The sequence below is a fragment of the Protomyctophum bolini genome, assembly GCF_963924005.1.
Source record: "Protomyctophum bolini genome assembly, chromosome: 2".
NCBI classification, from domain to species: domain Eukaryota; kingdom Metazoa; phylum Chordata; class Actinopteri; order Myctophiformes; family Myctophidae; genus Protomyctophum; species Protomyctophum bolini.
The window spans coordinates 15,274,786-15,294,874 of record NC_137863.1 but is presented as its reverse complement, the minus strand read 5'-3'; the positions used below and the strand labels follow the sequence as shown (position 1 = coordinate 15,294,874).

The 20,089-nt window shown below is 40.9% G+C and overlaps 3 protein-coding genes across 3 annotated transcripts in view; 1 reads left to right on the top strand and 2 right to left on the bottom strand.

The window, feature by feature from the left end:
* The window catches only part of pacsin1b (protein kinase C and casein kinase substrate in neurons 1b), a 31,127-nt gene extending 29,523 nt beyond the window's left edge, over positions 1–1,604 (bottom strand). The window contains exon 1 of the mRNA XM_080775296.1: positions 1,490–1,604. The gene's annotated coding sequence lies outside the window, so the exon portion shown is untranslated. The remainder of the gene's footprint in view (positions 1–1,489) is intronic.
* Positions 1,605–1,993: 389 nt separating this feature from the next.
* On the top strand, positions 1,994–4,973 carry rps10 (ribosomal protein S10). Its single transcript, XM_080791580.1, has 6 exons — positions 1,994–2,152; positions 2,945–3,094; positions 3,413–3,587; positions 4,137–4,217; positions 4,572–4,627; positions 4,881–4,973. The coding sequence occupies exons 2-6, from the start codon at positions 2,945–2,947 to the stop codon at positions 4,926–4,928; spliced, it is 510 nt and encodes a 169-aa protein (XP_080647706.1). The 5' UTR covers positions 1,994–2,152; the 3' UTR covers positions 4,929–4,973.
* Positions 4,974–7,015: 2,042 nt separating this feature from the next.
* nudt3b (nudix (nucleoside diphosphate linked moiety X)-type motif 3b) lies at positions 7,016–18,972 on the bottom strand. The gene is made up of 5 exons (XM_080780595.1): positions 18,706–18,972; positions 16,756–16,866; positions 12,284–12,328; positions 12,114–12,198; positions 7,016–10,691 (listed from the first exon to the last, which is right to left on the bottom strand). The coding sequence occupies exons 1-5, from the start codon at positions 18,802–18,804 to the stop codon at positions 10,489–10,491; spliced, it is 543 nt and encodes a 180-aa protein (XP_080636721.1). The 5' UTR covers positions 18,805–18,972; the 3' UTR covers positions 7,016–10,488.
* Between the last annotated feature and the right edge of the window lie 1,117 nt (positions 18,973–20,089).

Sequence of the window (20,089 nt, the reverse complement as noted above, 5' to 3'; positions counted from 1 at the left end):
AAATGAACCCGACAATGAGCACATGGATAAATTAACAATTATAAACCATTTCACTCATTTCATCTCTGATTTATTTTTCCTATATCAAAATGTTGTTTGTGTTGTATATCCTGTCAGAATTATAATATTTAGCTGAGTTATCTTCATTACAAAGCAGAATAGTTGACTACTGAGCTCATGCTCTTCTAAAAACAACACATTGAATCCAAATGACAATCCCCAAGCCCTTTAAAAAAAGGTGGTTCCCATTTGTTAAAATAAGCATTTTTTGTTATGATTTCAATATTAGTTCCGGTAAAATATTTTCTTTTTGTATTGGTGAGTAGCGAAAGTATTATTTTTATTTTTGTATAGAAGTCAACAGGCTATCATTTGTGTGCAGGAAGTTGGAAGTACCATAGCGTTAAGGAGACATCCTCCTAACACAATGGACCAGAGCTACCTTTGACCTGTGTTATCCACAAGACAATACAGACATGGGCATGCATTGTTGAATTGCATTTATAGGCATAATAAAAGATGCTTTGGGAAACATCAACACATATCAAATATGGGCAAATGTAGTCCAAAAACATTATAACACTTTTAAATCATATCATCTGACTGCTGTGTCTTGTAATAACTCAGTAGGACTAGGATACATGTCTAGTTTAGGCCAGTGCATGGTTCTCAAAGCGGGGTCCAGAAACCCCCAGGGTTCCTTAATTGAGGGCGTTCTGAATTGACCTTTTAGCAGGATAGTAACTCTGAGAGGGAGGTCCTTGAAATGTAAAAGTTGGACATTTCAGATCGACAGACAGTGACCAGGCTCATCGTGCAACAGTCTTATATGATGTGACGTCAGAGGGATCAGTACCCTGGACAGCTCTCATGAAAGTCACTCAGACTACAGATGGAGGTCAGCGACCTCAGGCAATTGTGACACTGCGTAACCACCACCAGCTGGTCCTCAAACAATAAATCACTCAGAAACAGGCTCCCCTGGAAGCGGAGACCCCCCCTAGAGACCTGATCTTTGATGAGGGCATGAGGCATTTGCAGTACTCTGCTGGCTGCTGCAGCAGCAAGTGTATGCTTTCAAGTGGTGCACAGCAAGTCAGCATCAGCAACTGCTAAAAAGTATGCAGCGAGAGAGTCAACAGTACTTTATAGGCTGGCATACCATGGGATGGGAAGTCTGTCTGGCAGCGGTTCAGATGCATAGCCCACTTGGCATAAACACCTAAATTACTAGTGTACGTGCAAACGGATAAACTGTAAAGTTATAGGCCTAACTAGGCGAATATTGTATCAAATTGATTCACGTCGTCCTATAATTTTTTTCGTCCTAGAACAACGCAGGTTGACGATCATGTTAATTCCTGTCGTAGAATAATAGATGTGGCTCACTGGCAGCTTGAAGTGATCATTCCAAAAGGAGAAGATATATAGCCTAGTCCATCATCAGTTAACTATAATGAAAGAATGCATGATGTAAAGAATGACATACCTGCACAAAATGAGTGTTTGACGTCTGCAGATATCAATAGGTTATCATGTTCTTCATAAACTGGGGACTCAGGCAGGGAGGGCTCCGTTCCGTTGTATCGTTGCTGTTCTTCCGTGTGTGGTGCTGCTGCTGCTGCTAAAAGGGGCGGCGAGGCGCCTGGAGGCTGCTGGAGGAGCCCCGGCCCCCATTCATATTCATAGTTCGTCACACGACGGTGTCGCGCGTCAAAACAAAGCAGCGATCTACAAGCCCACGGCGTGTGGCAGATGCCGCGCGTTGTGAGCTTGTACGTTTGCTATTTTCGACGCGCGACACCGTCGTGCGACGGAGCATAAATTAGTCTGGATTGGGGGATGGTCCAATAACAGTTATAACACGAGCAAGCCAAGGCAAGAACACACACTAGTGTAACTGCCAGTCTGCCTCTGATAGCTAAAACAACTAGAACATTTTGTTAAATCTAACAAACTAAAAATACTAACACGATTACAACTTTAAAATGTATTTTATTTTTATTTATTTAATTTGACGTATTATACGCTCCCTTCACCCCCGTGCCAGGAGAGGGCGATATAAAACCGCGGACACAGGAAGCGACAATAAACCCAGCCGGTGATCTACGCTCAGTCCTTTTCCGGCTCCGTTCTCATACCAAGTGGAAAGGTAAGAAAATGCCGGCCTTCTCCATCTAAGTTAATCTTAAACATCTTATGGGTTATAAAACATTTATGGTCGATTGGTGATGGGAATCTATATCGTCGACAAATTCCCGAGCATATTTATCGTAAAAAAAAAAAATTATTGTTAGAATTCACCGAGTAAACTCCGCTCGAATATGATCATCAAACCACTGCCATTTTTCTAGTCTGCTGTTGTCTTCTGTCAAACACCGCCTATGATTGGAAATTCTAATAGCTAACTGTATTATTTGGCCTCAGCTTGTCTATTAAAACGCAATTGACGTGTAAATGTAACCTGACAACTTGGTAGTATGCGGAATACCACTGAAAGGCTAGCTACTGAAAGCTATCAGGAAAACACAATGGCAGCTATCATCACATCCCGTTAATAACGAGTAGAATCAATGTTTCGTTTATCTCAAATAGCCAGGTACCATGGATCTATTGCCAGGAACACAAGAGTAAAATGGTGTTTTATCAGTTCCTACATAATGTAGACTGGTTACAAAATGGCATTAAATTAGCAAGATGAAAAAATAACATATATACTTTTAGTTTAGATGTTTGTGTACAATATAGATAGTGGACCCGGATGTGTTGAAATGTAGTGTATGTGTACTAGGGTTGTTTAAGGTTATATGTACACTGCTGTGCAAGCAACAAGTTCAGACACACATTCCTGGGGGCCATATGTCTAGTTGAGATTAGATATACATTCCCGCCGGGGCTGTATGTCAAGTCATTTGGGGTAACGTCCTCGCATTGCCTTTGACAGATGCTGATGCCCAAGAAGAATCGCATTGCTATCTATGAGCTCCTCTTCAAGGAGGGGGTCATGGTGGCTAAGAAAGATGTCCACCTGGCCAAGCATCCAGAACTTTCTGACAAGAATGTGCCCAACCTTCATGTAATGAAAGCAATGCTGGTAAGAAATTGGGTCGATTCATTGGTATATGGGTCATGCTGTTTTGCTCATATTACTGATGTCACTTGCCACGTGATGTTTTGTACAGAAAGTAATGTTTGTTTTGATATGCTGGCCAAAGGCTTGTATACATAATTTGTACTGCTAACCACATTTGAATTGCTCTTGCAGATAAATCATATTTAGAACCTAAGCTGTATCTTTTTTTAAATTTAAAGCTTGTACTTGTAGACTGAGTTATTTCAAGATGGCACGCAAGCTTGTCTTATGTGTATGTATGTATGTAAATTCATGTTGGGCGTGCTTGTGTCTTTGCAGTCCTTGAAGTCGTGTGGGTACGTAAAGGAGCAGTTTGCCTGGCGCCATTTCTATTGGTACCTCACCAATGATGGCATCCAGTACCTGAGGGACTTCCTCCACCTCCCCCCTGAGATTGTGCCCGCCACCCTGCGTCGCCAGATCCGCCCTGAGACCGCAAGGCCCAGGCCCAAGGGTAGGCTCTCTAAATGTTATGCAGGCTGTTGGAAGGAAAGATTTTGATAGAGATCAATTATATGAATGCTATTTGACCAGCTACTAATGTCTATGCTGGCAATACTTTCGACAGAGGAATGGTAATGTTTCACTAATCACTTATACCATGTTTTTTTTAATACATTGTTTCTATACTTTTGTCTACTGTGAAGCACTTTGGTCAACTTTGGTTGTGTAAATGTGCTATATAAATAAAGGTTGATGTTCTAAGTTGCAGACTTTTGTTCAAAGAGACTGGGGCATAGGGCAAGATTACATTTTTATGATAGCATTTTGGGGCTACTTTGCTCATTGGGTGTCATAACCACTAAAAGCTAACTTGGAAAGGTGTCTTGCTGTGAAATCTTAATACATTGTTGTCCAGCTGATCTTCTGTCCGCCTTTTGAATAAGAAATTGAAAACTGATACTACAGTAACCACTAACATACTTTTCATTGGACTTTCTCAAGTTACAGGTTATCCAGGTAACAGTTATACATGTCTGATTTTTACTATCTTGTTCTCTAGGTATGGAGGGAGAGAGGCCTGCCCGCCTTAACCGTGGAGGAGAGGCTGACAGAGACTCATACAGGCGCTCTGCTGCACCTGGTAAGTAAAGCATTAACACAGTACCAGTCATTCCTTTACACTGGGTTGTTTATATAGTACAATTACTACTGTTTTGGCTAAATGAGTTTTGGTAAATTACATAAATGGCCATGTATGTCACATGAAGAAACGGCACAAACTACATTCACACAGTGGCCATTTTTCTCTTGTGTAATATTTGCGCGTTGGGAAGAAACGCCACCCTGCGGGGGTCCCCAAGTGTGACTTAGGGGCAAAATGGCCACTGTGTGAATATAGTGAATTGGCTGGCTTGTGGACTGCATGATGGTGTTTGTGAATGTTGAGTAGTTTATTTTGGCATCTGTCACTTATAATAATGCATTTGCCTTCCAGCTGGTGCTGACAAGAAAGCAGAGGCAGGAGCTGGTGCTGCCACTGAGTTTCAGTTCGTAAGTGTACTATGCCTTATTTCAATGGAAAACTTATCAATTCATTAAATGTTTTTACCATTGATGGTGTGATATCGGAAGATGGAAAGGAGGGATTTCCATTCCCTGGGGAGTGGAAATTGCGTATATTTTTGTTCTATTAAAACAAACTATCTCTAGGTGTAAATTGACTGAATATAGGCTTGTTATAGTCTGTCTTGCATGTAATTGTAGCCATTTGTTTAATTTGACAATTTCTTTCTTCTTTCCACAGAGGGGTGGCTTTGGGCGTGGCAGAGGAGGACAGGACAGGCCTCAGTAAATTTCAATTTGTTTATTTGTACAATAAATGTCAAAACACAACATGCCTGACCGTGTATCGGTTATTTACTTACCACTTACAAAAACTTCTATGGTAACTTAAGCTGTATAAACTCCTCAAAGTTGGGTAACTTAAAGTTGACCCATGTTGGGGGGTCAACAGAAGCATATAGAGTATGCACATGCATGTTTTTCCCATCAGGACACGCCCCACTCACTGAGTGGCAAAACATTGAGCAGCAGTGTTGGAGTTTGGAAGCGCTCGTTGGAAATCACTCAACCGCCCTGCAGGTGGTACCTGTTTCTAAGGGTGTGTTCGGAAATGCGCACAGGGAATGTGGTCAGTTTGTTTAGTGTGGTGGGCGGTGGCGTCACAGTGTGCCTTATTTACGAACGACCACAGCTGTGACGCATTGACACCGCTGACACCGGACAACCCCAGCTTCAGGGTAGGGTCCCTCAGTGCGGGCACACCCGGTGCACAGCGCACTGGATTTTCGAACGACAACGCACAGAGTGCACTGAATAAAGAACGACGAGAGCACACCAGTGCGTTCAGGGCGCATTTCCGAACTCGCCCTATATGTCATAATGCAGGAGTCAGCAAAATGTTATTGAAACCAAGCACTTCCAAACTCACTTAAATGCAGTGCATTTCTTTACAGAAAGTAGCTCATAATGTTTCTATGGTGGATTTTTATGAAACAAACTTTGCAGATGGAGGATAATTCAAGCTTTTCGTACAGCTGCAATGTTGGTGAGTTTAACATTGATTAATGCAATCAGACAAGACTTTTCTGTTTAGATGAATGGGCTGTCAAGGCCAGAAAGTCGTTTTTTGCCACTCAGTGGACGTTCACACATAACTTCCAGGTATGATGATGTCATGTGCATACCCTCTATTGGCAAATTACTAGTCACTCCCCCCATGTTGTGTTTATTCCATCTTAATAGTAATTGTATTTGACATCTTGGACTGCAGTTCGCATATGGTCAAACGATCCACTGCATGAAGCAGTCAGTGTCATCCAATACAGCCTTCACACCTGGAGAGTAAACTAATGACCCCAACCTTTGGGATATATTTACCTATACTAACTTTTAGGAGCTTTGGGCACCACTTGGAGCAGTTAGTGGTTATAAGCACAGACTGGTTCAACCCAGGGATCTTCTGATTCCCAGATGGCCTCTATTCAGCCATGGCTGCCTTCATGACTACAGTTTAGGCATTTAGCAGATGCTCTTAACCCAGTGTTAAGAGCAATAAGCAAGGTACAGCTCAGCATTCAATTCAGTCATACACTATTTGTAAAACTCACCAAACTGACGACATGCTTCTGCAACTGGGTGTTCAACTTTCAAACAGCCCCTAGTCAGTAGTTGGCAATCAGCCAATCATACATCGGCACATAGCCCTCAAAGCTGTGTGCTGAGCCGGTGAGCCCCCAGCTAATACACTTTAATGGCTATCAATGGTGGGGTTGAGACTGCATACAGAAGAAAGGCGGTATATCTGGTGTCCTGCAGTGAGTGGTCATGACAAGAATGTTGAACCCTAGTGTCCTTATTCTGGAGAAAACAGGCTGTCAAAGGAGTCTTAAAACCCTCTTGACATTTAATATTTACCAGGCGTCATCCAATAGAATAAATTTCTAGTTCCCATTGTCCTTTGATATGAAGTGTCTAATTTGATGTGTGCAAAGAGATGAAATGGGTTCTATTCTACATCGTTTCTCTATAGGCTTTATTTCTTGTAATATAGTCAGAGTTCTGAAAGACTTAAATATTCCCATCAAATGATTTGGACTGTAATCATACCACTCTACACTGGAGGAATGAAATCTACATTTTCTAATAGGGGCATATCATTCAACGCAGAGCTCTTTTTTTGCAACTAGACTGGAGTAGATGGGTTCCTGGTAGAGTTGTGTTCGATTAGAAACCCATCCCATCTAAAGCCACTAATAGTTTCAGGTGTTCACTCGAGGTGTGAGTGAATCCATGTTATCAGTCTGGCCAAAGCCAGGCTAATAACTTGCTACTACTGTAATCAGGATAGATTGCTACAGTAACAGACAATGGACTGAATTGTGAAATACTGGTGTTTTATTTGTTGGCACATTTATATTACAATCTTCAGTCTTCTCACACTGGTTTATTCCACAGTCCCAAATGACAAGAGGAAAAGAAAATTCCAGTGACACATACCTTGGAGAATACAATTACAACAAATATGTACTGTAGGTAACTTCAAGGCTGAGGTCAATGGCGACAAGTGCACGTGTTATTCAATTTAGTTCCAAGTATTTTTTAGGTACATTAACATTTTTAATGAAGTTTAGAATTACTATTAAGGTTGCTCAATTAAGAACATGACATGAAAGAAATAACTTCCACAGGGGCTATGCTAAATGAAACTTGTGACTGCAGAAAATGTGATGATCATCATTTTACAGTGATGTGCTTTTATGGTATATCTACTTTAACCACTAGATGGTGCCATTAATAGCAATCAAGAATCACTGGGAATTAAGGACTTTACTTTGAACTGAAACCAGCTCTTTTATTTGTTTTAAATGCATCCATTTAATGTAGTCATTCATTTAATGGTTCTTAAGCATTGATGTAATTAAAAATTAACAGTCAAATCCAATGATGGATTAGAAGTCTCAGTAAGAAAAGTAAGGATGCATATAGGCTCCAACTCAGAGACATTACCTCGTTATTCACTGCTCCCCCTGTACCTCAGCGTCCATAATCTACTTTTTCTGAGATTTATGAAATGACTGAATTTGGAGTCAAAGATTACGGAGGCAAGATTACACCAACCATCATTGACCAAAGCCAGAGGAGAGAAGGGCTCTCTGGTTTGTAAGGGTGCTGCGTTAGCTATGTACAAGACATTATCTTGTCAATAACAGAGAAAATCACAGAGAGAGAAAACAAAATCAAGTGGTCATAAATGTTCAGTCATTGGCCTCCTGTACTTGTGAAAATCCTCCTCACATTCATTTTGACAGCAGCTGTGACCCACATCGAGCTGTTATCACCATTCACCTTCAACTGGTTTAGTCCCTTGTCGGGCCACAGAGGGTCATGTTTTGGAATTTCCACCAGCCGTGTACAATTTCATCCTGTAGTGTACACATACAAAATTTAGACTCAATAGGTCAAATTGGCATGTAAAGTATTACATTTTAAAGTACCAGGATGTTACAAATGAGGACTTTGGCCACCACACCCTCCTGATGCAAAGCAATAAAAATGCTAGTTCAAAGTCAAGCATTTCAAGAGATTTATAAAATACTCAAGTAATAATCTGCAAGTTACACAGAGATTAGGGGTTATCATTAATGTAAGGAGTGGTGCTACTAGTGAATTGACTCATGCCCAGTTTTATGGAGTGACAATTTATAAAAGCAATCCAGAGGTTTGTCTAGTACCCAGTAAGTTAGTCACTCACCACTACTTCACAACCTCTGTTACCGTCTCAGGCCTGTCAAACTGTAAGCCTAAATGGTATTCTAGGTGTTTTGGAAACTAAGTGGAGGTGGGCTTTTTTTAACATCTCACTTAGGCGTATATACAGTATAACAACAACAAAGGATATGGTTACATGTAAGCATCAGATCTTAGAAAACGTTCAGAATATTCTAATTAGGCCCATCACTCCTAGCCACACCAATTCAGCAGCATCCCTTGTTCTACAGCCTTAAGATGTATTGTATGCCATCTCTCAGATCAAGGAAAAAATCCTCAATGAATTTTAAAAAGCCAATGCCACTCTTAAGATCCGAGTAGATAATTCTGGCCCTCGGTTTGCATGACATGTTGCACTCACAGATGTGTTAAAGAAGCGTTGTCATTTGTACTCTCACCTTTGATCTATACAGAAATGAACAATTTACAAAAAAAAAAAAAAGTCTTACATGCTATCTACAGCGCCTCCAGTTTCACAGTATTGAGCCAGCTGCTCTGGGCTGCATCGAGGCAAGTGACGCAGCTTGGCTAAAGAGACTTTTGCCAGACGTGAAAGAGAAAGAAATTATCAAAACAAAAATGAAAAAAAAAAAAAAACTAGTATCCAAAAGCATTTTACATATTTATATTAAAAACGAGGTCTCAAACTGTACAAGGCTTGTTTGTTCTGCATCTTGCCAAAGACAGCATTTTAGATTCCTTTACTTTCAATGTCAAGCAGTTGTTTTTGAGTGTTTCTGGGGATGCAGATTAAATACTAAAGAATGATGGTTTAAAAAGAAAAATCAATCATGAATCATACTGAAAAGTGCCCTAAAGTAATCTTAAAAAACACCTGTCTAGTGCTACTATATTAAACACAATGTAAACAATTTCTATCAACCAAACTGAATGTGAGGTGTAAAAACATTGGAAATTGATTTGGAAAACAAAAAAAACAAACAAGTGATATGTGCTGCATTTTGAAATTACGAGCCCATCATTTTTTGAAAACCACTCCGGAAGCATGATTTAGCTTGACAAATATAATGTAATTCCAAACAGGAAAAAGTATCAGACACTTTTTCCAATTGAAAATACACTTTGTCACCAAAGCATAAATCAGGCTTTAAACCCCTCTTAGCATACAGAGGAAGACGTTGCAGTCATTCAAAACCTACTCAACTCAAGAGATTAAAAAAAAAAGGGAAAAAAAAATACAGACTGAAGGGATTAAATAGCAGGTAAAGACACTAAAATGATTTTACATTTGTGCATTAACATTCTCGCTCTCTCTATACTCATATACAGTATATCCTCTGTTCGAGAGTGAAACCTGTAGTGATTGGCTAGCTTCCCAAACGAGGGAGAGGCATACTTGACACTTAAAAACTGGTAAGAACCTCATCGAGGGGCTTAATAGTTCCAATTCTGTGACAAAAAATTACCACAAAAAAAAGAAAAGAAAAATGAGAAAGGTCACCCAAGTTAGAGCGAGAGGAACATAACAGTGCTCATGCAAAGATAAGTCACTTCCCACAATTCAGTCCATTCAGACAGAACATTTCCTATCCTTACAAGAGAGGAGGATATACTCACGAGCACATTCACCCACAGAAACTAAAGGAAAGAAATAAAAATGAGAGGGAGACATTTAAAAAGACCACGGAAAGCCTTCAGCTTAAGCACTAAGTATACACTTTTACATTACAACAGTAAAAAGTAGTTCTTGCATTCAATAAACTCCACGCTAAGGGCGTGTTGAGGAAGTAGAATGTAAGGATGGGAGTGGGGGGGTTCAGGATAGTGGGAACATTTCATGCAATTGTCAGTACAAAGAAAAAGACACAGGGGAGGGAAGGGGCTCAAAGATGGGGTGTCAAAGATGACATTTACAAAGTGTTTTAGAATATTCACTTGTCATCAAGTGTGTGCCACAATACTGGCACCAAGGAGTTGGCAAGGCAAACCATGTTATTTTTATTGAGATAAAAGAGAAGAAAAAAATAACATACCGAAAACCGATACAAGTAAGAGCGCGAGCGGTGGCATAAGCTCCTGGGGATGGGTGTGAGTGGGGGGCGTCAGTGTTTGTGTTTTAGTTATCTGATATCCGTCTCGGAGCTCTGGTTGATGTTGTAGGTAGGGGAGAGGTCCCCGGCTATCGTTGCCACCAAGGCCAAGGGCGTTCCGTTGCTGGTCAGGCAACCCTCCTGGAGAGACTCGAAGTAGGTGGCCTGCACAGGCTTGTGACACAGCAACACTTGTATGGCATCGTCTATTTTAAACCACTCCCTTTTTCTTCCTGTAGACAGAGAAGAGCAACACAGGCAGCCGTTGTCAGATTTGAGTTCAAGCGGATGGAACATGCATTTTAAAACGTTTTTTTGGGTGTTGTGTTGTTTATGTCCCTCAAACTTATTTCTAATGGTTTATGGTTTGAGCCTAAATCACCACTCTGATGTAACTAGTCCATGAAATTTCTTTCTGGCTTCTGAAGGAGTTTTAGCTGCAGAACCACAATGAGGAGCACTGTGTATGTGTTACATATGCTTGCTTCCACTGCCTGTCTCAATCTGCTCGGTCTGTCCGACTGAGGAGGCTCGTCTCACTCAAGTAAAGCACTGTGATCGCCTCCGTCAGAAATGACAAACACAACTGAGAGAAAATGAACATGTCTTATAATATAAAACAAATTGCCTGTAAATGACCTTAAAATGGCAATAAACAAGTAAAAAAATAAATGACATAATAACTTTAATTACTGAAACGGCACAAACTATTTACTGTACAAGGACAATGTTGGTGCAATCAGGAGAACAAGCTGCAATGTTTTCCTGGTCTTAAAGCAGCTAGTGTCTCAACTTCTCCCCACTGCTAATTGTTGGGCATGGGAGGGTAGGTGGTGTTTGTCTCGATCCCTCCATGGTACGCTGCCGATTTTACAACTCGCCTTCTACAGACACTATCCGCTCACGGTACCGCTGCTCAAAACGCCTGCGGTCTCCGAGGCTACCTCTCCCCTCCGCCTATACCCGGGGTGCGCACGCTTTTCCGACACACCGAAGATCCGAAGCGGGGGGACATGCGATGCGATGCGAAAAAGCGATGGTCCGACATGCGCTGCTCCCGTGCTTGCGGTTAGGGTTAGGTTAGGATTGAGGTTTCGGATCAATAGTATGTCGGAACTAAAGCCTGCACCCCTATACCCCACAGGTCTGCTCCCCAGCTCTGAGCCCCGTGTCCTTTTCCCCCCGGGAGAGAGATTCATAAACCCGAAGGAGATTATGCACGCCGCCGTGAAAAACCAACATGGTGTTATTGGCGGACATTGCAAACAAAGTCGGAAACTGTAGACTGGGATTATACAAAGTAGGGCGATATGGATGACATCTACCATACGGCCAAATCTGATGAACTGTTTCTGAGACGAATTTACATAAAATCCCCTATATGATGAGAAAGCCTGATTGCTCAAAAATGTCTTTGTATGGATAGAATACATAGGAGAAACCAAAAAGCACTAAACAATTTGAAAAAGTTGAATTTTTATGTTATAGGACCTTTAACTACTTGAACTGAGAACAAATGCTTTACTTTGACAGAGCTGGGTGTTAACAGAGCTGATGTTATAATCACACAAATAAAGCCCTGTGTGTTGTGATATCAAATAGGCCCAGAGAAAGCCAGTCATTAAAGCATTAAAGTAACAAATGTTATACATTACCAATGTTCAGCGAGTCCTCCCAGTCATCCAACACCTCAGACACAATAAGAACATAGACATATGTTCTGTGTTTCCTCTCTTCATTCTGTTGGGGAAAACATTCAGACTTAAAGGCAGCCCACCACAGAACATTGCACCAAATAAAATAAAATAAAATCTGAAAAGCTCACCTCAAATACTCCAACTAAGCGTCCTAAAGTCCCCTTTACACCAGCCTGTTGAGCAAAATGAAGAAAGTATTCAAATGAATAGCCTGTTTTGTTCATAAAAAGAAAAAAAGGAAACGAGAAATTAGCACAACGTAATTTATGTCAGATAGTCTTTCATGTTATTTGCAAGGTTACTTTTTGGAATGAATATTCACTCAGTGGCCTTGTGGTAACTGTTAAGTGTCTCCACCCTGAGATTGGAAGGTCAGGGTTCACTGGGGAAATGTACACTATCCTCATGCAATAGAAAGTACTATGGGCCACATGGCTATGTATTAGTGTCTGTATTTACCATTTCTTCAATAACTATAAATACATTTTTAAATACATTTATTTTATTGTAGTGATTACAAGCATTAATTATTAAATAAATAAATACAATTAAAATACACCACATGTAAAAAATAAAATCCTTTCTATGTGAAATGTAGCTTATTTTTCTTATATACTGTATCTAAAATAAAAATAAATGATTAGCTGTTTTTCAGCAGAGGGCGCCACATCACAACAGCAGACTTACATTTGAAATAAAAAGGTAGACAAACAAATGACTAGTCTAACTAACCTAATAATCACTTTCATCCCATGAACCGAAGCCACACAAAGGTCACAATATTTCTAATTGAAGGACAAATGGAGCCATTTCATGTTGCCGATAGTTATTAAGGGCTCAATAAGGATATGGACAGGAGCATGATTTAGCAATGCAAGTGTAAAACAGAATATACAAAGAAAGGTGATTGTGAATTCATTTTATGTCAGCTGACAATAGTAAAGGTCTTGTGAAACACTACAAATTATAGTATTGATTCTGGGGAGGAAGAAAGAAACAACTAAAATACAATCTTAATCCAACCGTAATTATTCAGGCACTATTATACATTTTTATTTATATTGCACTTTTCAATTCACACAGAATCTGGCCCTGCTGCCTGCCATTAGTGGCAGCAACAGTGATTTGGAGTTGGACAAGGGCCTGACTTATCCCAAAGGTGGAGCAGGCAAGGTTTGGATACAGAGCCAAGTGCCTGCTGACATCTTCGCAGCTTCTTCTGGTTCCAGTTTCGGACTATAAATAAATGTTGACTCCATGCACCATACACAGTCTCGGCTCTACATTCTGTAGAGTAGACTATCAGCCACATTGTATGTCATAAAGAGGCTTAGAAAAGTGCCAAGACATTGGGTAATAAGGCAAAAAAGAAAAGAAACCAGTGTGTTGGTGAAAATGAAAATGCTTCCCAACTCACATTCTAAATAAATGATTAAATCTTGTCATTGTCAGAGACTATATGTATTGAGGGTATACATTTACAGCCAGACAAGATGAGGTAGATAAATATAACCTTTGGCCTGCTCCTGAGCCTCATGTCCCTGCCCTATCATCCCTGGCAGGCCTCCAAACCAATAAGCATAAGCGGTCAATCACCATCACTATCAGAACAAGCTAGCTACTGTATAGGATCAGGGTATGTCCTTTTACACCACCGCCCAATAAGGGGGTTAGGAGCATATAGCACACCATTTTACAACAATGTTTCTGGACTGTTGCCGCGTTACCATTTTAGTGCTTTTAACAAACTTCGACACCAATGTGACACTTCCAAGTCCAACCATAGACCTTGGCCCGGTGGGAAATATGTTGGCAAGCGACAAGGTCCTGGTAGCTGCCGTATCTACTGAGTAGCAGCCAGAGTAAGAGATGATATCAGCATCCATCAGTGTGAGGGATCATAGACAGAGAATAGGCTTTATGCAGTCAGCAGTCTGCCAACAACTGACAGGCGGGTGAAATTCAATGCCTTGGCCGTGTGTGCATTCAAAGGCTTTTATTTGTCACTCTGTTACATTCTGTTAAGAATGGCACAACTAAAACGTCCCTGATCCCCAACCCTGAAAGTTTGCATTTTTATTTCATGGCACATTAAAAGCTAAATAAGCAGAACACTGACTTCTATTTAGGACGAGAAATATTTTAGCTTTGTTCTAAATATCCAAAGACCAAGACAAATAATTAATCAGCTTTACAAATGCAGGATATTATAACACAGGATGTTATTAGTGCCATGGACCACATTTTTAACTATTAAAAGTGAAAGTGCTTTCCACAACGCTTAAGTATTTGCTACAGGGTAACCATGGATGTATTAAGAGAAATATAGGGTTAGTCTGGTTAATTACAGTCAAAGGTCCAAACACACTGGGATAAAACTAAATAGAAAGTAGAAACATATTGTAATGTATTTTTGTCACAGTACATTTGCACATAATGTGTTGTGTACTGTGTCCTCTGTATTTAATCCATCCTAGCCATTGGGAGCAGAGGGCAATATGGGCACAGCGCCTGGAGAGCAGTTAAGGTATAAGTGCTTTGTGCAGGGACACCGTTTCCCCGACGGCCTCTCTACCCATTCAGCTATGGTCACCCTCTCGCAAACCACTTGACTGGTCCAAACAATGCTACGATTTTCAGATGTAAAATAAATAGTTAGCTACGCTTCATATAAATTGGAAGCTTTAGACAACAATGTAGGCCTGTTTAACAAGGCGGTTTCTTGCTGTAAAACAGAAGATATACAAACAATAAAAGGCTCATTTTGTTCCTTCCTTTGCAGGAATTAAAGGATGATACAGCTGCACTGTAACCACTGGGAAACCTAATGCACAATCTCAGTGTGATTCCCTTTGGCACTTAAAAGTTAAACTCTGCTTTTAAACATGACGCTGATGTACTGTAGCTTACTGTAGATGTTGCCACATAGGCTCTCTCTGCCCTTGCAAACAGGTTTCAGTACTGACAACAAGGTTTTTAGGCCTGGCATAGTGTTAAATACTGACATGATTTAAACACCACATTTTAATATACTCCAATGAGAGTCTAAGGGAGGACTTTACCCTGAGTAATGTTTCTGGACATATTATGTAACATCAAAGACAAAGAAGGAACATCCGCACACTTTGTTTTAGAGCTTTATATTAAAAAGGCCTATTAACACTCCGATTGCCCGGGGTTATTTAATCTATTAAATCATAACGCCCAAGCGATTTATAGCAACAGAGCACTTTTACCGACGGACCGGAAGTTATACCGGATGTGGCTGGAGCAGCTAAATGTAGCCAAAACACTCTAGAGGTGATCGACAACAATGGGAGGCATCATTAAATCTAACGCGACTAGCGATTGGACAGCGATTGTCTAACACAGTTATTAACGTTTTAAGATTTTCGTTCTCGTCGGCTAAACAGGGGGGGGACATTTTCGATGACATCTCACTGTTGCGCAATATCTCACTGTTGCGCAACAGGCGCTCCTAGGCTTTGGAGCGATGAGATCGGTTTTCATATCAATAAACTTCGTCTTTTGGATAAAACTGCGTCCTGGGTGTTACTAATAGAAAGGACGGTGAACTTCGTCCTGGGTGATTGGGGTGTTAATAACATAATATCCTGTGTTTGTAAAACAAAACTGGACATAATTTACATACGGTAATCTTTTATGTCTATGGTGTGTTTCTGTTTCACATTTTCAAAAGACTGTAGTTATGTTTAGTTGTTGTTACTTTTAAGTGAGTTACTGTATAAAGAACGCAGTGTCATTTACTTCTCAAAATTGGCACTACTGTGCAGGCCTAGCATATCTCTAACTAGAATAAAGAAGGATTTACCAGTGATGTCAAAACTAAGTGGCAGCCATCTAGTTGAAGTGCTTCAGACTCATGGGCCCCTTGGCCACACCATTGAAACATTAAGGGCCACTTCATACAGTAGAGTAGGTCATACTTCCTTGCAAAACCCTTTTGCTCAACAATAATGACTCAAGTCATGTTGACACACAAACGAGACATTTCTATGGAGCAGCACCTGAATAAAAGGTCCAAGCTGCTCCAGTGTCTATTCCTTTTTCCTCATCACTGTTCAATCCTTTGCTCTTTATTCTAGTCATCTCTACACCAGTGGTTCCAAAACCTTTTAATTTCAAGGACCCCCATAACTCTGAATTACAGACTTGTTCCATTTGGAACCCCCCCAAGGAACCCAGATGGTCCCTGGACCATGGTCCCTTTGAGAACCACTGATTAACACCAATGGTTTTCAAACTTCTCCTCAGGGACACCTGTGAAAATAGCCAATCTATAAGCATAGTAAAAAAATTATTTATAAAAAAAAAATAAAAAAAAATGTTTGCCTGTAATGACATGCCCATAATGTGATGTAAGTGGTTAAAGTATATTTTTATGACTGCTGATATTGTACGCTTACAAAATATTCATAACGTTTTCTATAGTTCTATAGTTTTTCTATAGTAAATCCCAAGGCACACCTGGGCTTGTCTCAAGAGTCACACCAGCCAGTGTGCCGCAGCACACCGTTTGGGAACCATTGCTCTCTACAGTATGTTTCCTATAAGAGTTCCTTAAAAGAAGAGAACTAACCTCTTCACACACTTCTCGAGCTGCAGCAACATTGGGCTCTTCCTCTGGCTCCATTCCTCCACCAGGGACAATCCATTTGTCAGGATGCCGACTACTGCTCACCAGTAGTACCTGAAAACATTTGCAAATAAGAATGCTTATAATTAGCAATGCTTTTATATACAGACAGACAAGTATATTAGACACAATATGCTAGTTCTCCTTCTCCATGCCCTTATCATCAAGAAGCCCACACAAGGGCAAGATGATCTGATGAGCAACATGAAGAGACATCATCCACTTTAAAAAGGAATTGGCAGAGAACAGGACAATAGAGAGCTAGATGTTCAGGTGCAATGCTCCATGAAGCAACCCCTAAGATGAACAACTGGAACTGGAGCTTTTTAGATAACCCATTTAGGCCTGACCTCAACATAAAAAAAAAATCTTCTAAATATTCCAGTTCAAAAATAGCAGACCTACAAGCTCTAGCGCGCCACTATGAGCTTGTAGATCTGCTATTTTTCAATAGCTAAATTATAACATAATGTTTAAAACACCAAAAGGGGTTCCCGCCCAAAATGGGATAACCTAGATAAAGTGAAATAATGGAGTCAATATGGTTCCAGGTGTCATTAAACACACGCTGTCACTTCATTCCTACCACAGGCCTACTGCACATTGATTAAGACTTTATTTGCAACTAGTTATTATTATTATATTATTGTTTGTGTGCAGTTCTGTCATACGTTTGGTTCTACAAATAGCCTTGTTATAACAAATAACAATGTTTCACTATATTTTCAGTTGTCTCTATAAACCTGGTACCAGCCAAGTAGGATAGCTGTTCCATGTCATGGATAAACACCATATGTTTCCTGTAATCCAAATGACCATTATAGTCAATTATTGATTTTCTTCTCATACAAACATGAACAGACATGAATGTGCCTTGTGTGTCATCTCCTCCCTGGTTAATACAAAGCTACCTTTGAGACTTCCTGTCTGGAGACCAGGTTACAGCCAGCTTGCAAAAAGTAAACTTCTATTATTTCTCCCCCTTTCAGGAAATGCACATGCATTTGAATAGAATATGCACATGTTGAATCTAAAGTACAAAGGCTATAGTTATGGAATAATTGTTTGGCGCCGCCTAAAAAAACCCAGACATTGCGTTTACTGCAATCGGACTAGCCATTGGTCATTTCACACCCTATGTTTCACACCCTTTGACTCAGAATTTTAAAGCTAATGATTTGTTTACTGATCCCATTGGTCCATGAAGGCTAATGCTATACCATAATGGAGCTAATGTTAGTCTTAGAGCTTTAGCATGTGGGCCAACCGATTTAACAGTAACATTACAAGAGGACTCTTGATAATCAAATAGCATGAACCTAAGTATCAACACAAACAACGAAATCACAACAACCACCCCGTCTGTCCTGTGATGGGATCTGGGATGTGTGGTCACTGTACTGTACTCGACAGCTGTTAGCCTGGTAGCCTTAGCAATAGCGTGTTGCTATTTGCTAACAACCTGGCTCAATGAACCAATGTCCAGCATACTGCTGCCTGCCAGCTAGTCTGTTGTGTGGTGGTGGGCTCAACTTAGCTTACATAATACTTTGCTTGACCAGAAACAACACTAAAAGCAGAAGCCCGCCAAGGCCATGTCTGTACCAGCTGCTAGAAACACAACACATGCCGATTGATTATTGATTATGTAACGTTACAGGTTCACAGAGAGAAGACCACGGGATCCATTCAGCCGGGCCTGGCCCAACGTCATACTTCGTCCGCGCGATCGTGTCGTTCGACATAAATGACATGTTATTACTGTGAAAAATGTCGACGTGACACTCGTTGACACCTCGTTTCAACTGGAAACGCGTCGATTCCGTCGAACGAGCCCGGTCGCGCGACGAGGCGTCAATGTTGGCCGTGAATAAATCTCCTCCTCGGACTCACCTCCTCCTCCGTCTCGCTCCTGAAGCACAGACAGGCGGCCCGCTTCTTGTATCCGTCCCCGTCGTACGTCCGGGTCTGGTTGGACTTGAGCTTCATCATCTCTAAAGTTCTAAAGTACAGCAAGCAAAGTGGACCCCTAATAGAGAGAGCGCTGAAATGTGAGACGCAAAGTCCTCCTGCGGGGGGAACATCGGCGTTTATACGCTTAAAAGAGATAACTTCTTCTCCGCTTCATCTTCACAAACCTAGGCACACATCTACGGCACGGTCGCCATTACCAGAAGCCGCTACCTACGCCCACGACGTAATTTAACCTTTCGCACCCAAGCGAGCGTAAGAATATTACGTATCGTATTTGAAGAATTCAAGCATCGGGTGATGGGGGAAAAAGGCTGTTGTACCACATTATAGCTGCCGGCAGCCGGGGTTAGAAGTGGCACTTTTAGCTCTAACTACGCTGTTCAAGTTCGATTTTATTCCAAGTAATAGTGTCATCTATTTAAATGCCATTGGCCTCACCCTTCGCCTTTATTTAATTTATGTTGTGAAATGAATGCAAAACTAAGTTGATTCATCATCCACAGTTTCAGCACCTCAGGTAATGGACAGCGCCCAGATGTAATAATTACCGGTTGGGCAGCAGCCTGTATAGCCCACATGTTGTTGACTGTTGTAGTAGGGGCCGGCTAACCCTAGAATGGCTAGCCTGTGATAGTACAGTTTGTGAAATAAGCGGCGGCAATTTCATATCCATTTCAAAGTGTATAAAACGTGTTTAGTAAAATATCTCTACTTTTCCCTCGAGATGGGACGACAATCACAACATGAGTCACCTACCTGGCGAGGCCCAAAATGATAGGGGTCAACACAAAACTTAGTTGGGAACGGAATGTGATTATGTGATACGTATCGGGAACCGCAAACAGGTGTGATTAATTAATGTTAGTGCAGAAAATGTGCTCCGTATCATGAAGCTCGACGGTGGAAAAGTGGAGACAACTTTCAAATGGATATAAGGACAATACACAATAGCAGACCCCAAGTCACAGCAATTAATTAGGCTATTTGGTGAGTAGTACACAGTGCACACAGCATCACACATCACCACAATGTTTATATTGCTGTGAGACTAGCTAGCTTGCTACCTAGCTCTGGTCCATAGCCCTAATGCCGTTGCTGCCGTGAGAGCTATATGGACGTGTAATATAACAGGCAGCCATTCTAGGGCTAGGCCTATATCACAGACATTTTAGGGTGAAATATGGGCTTGCATTAGGTTGTATGTTGTTATATTATTGTTACTTCCTTCCTGGACTACATTTTTGTAAGGTGGAGTGAGTGCAGCAAAGCATTATGGTCATTGTAGTAATCCAGCAGTGAGACC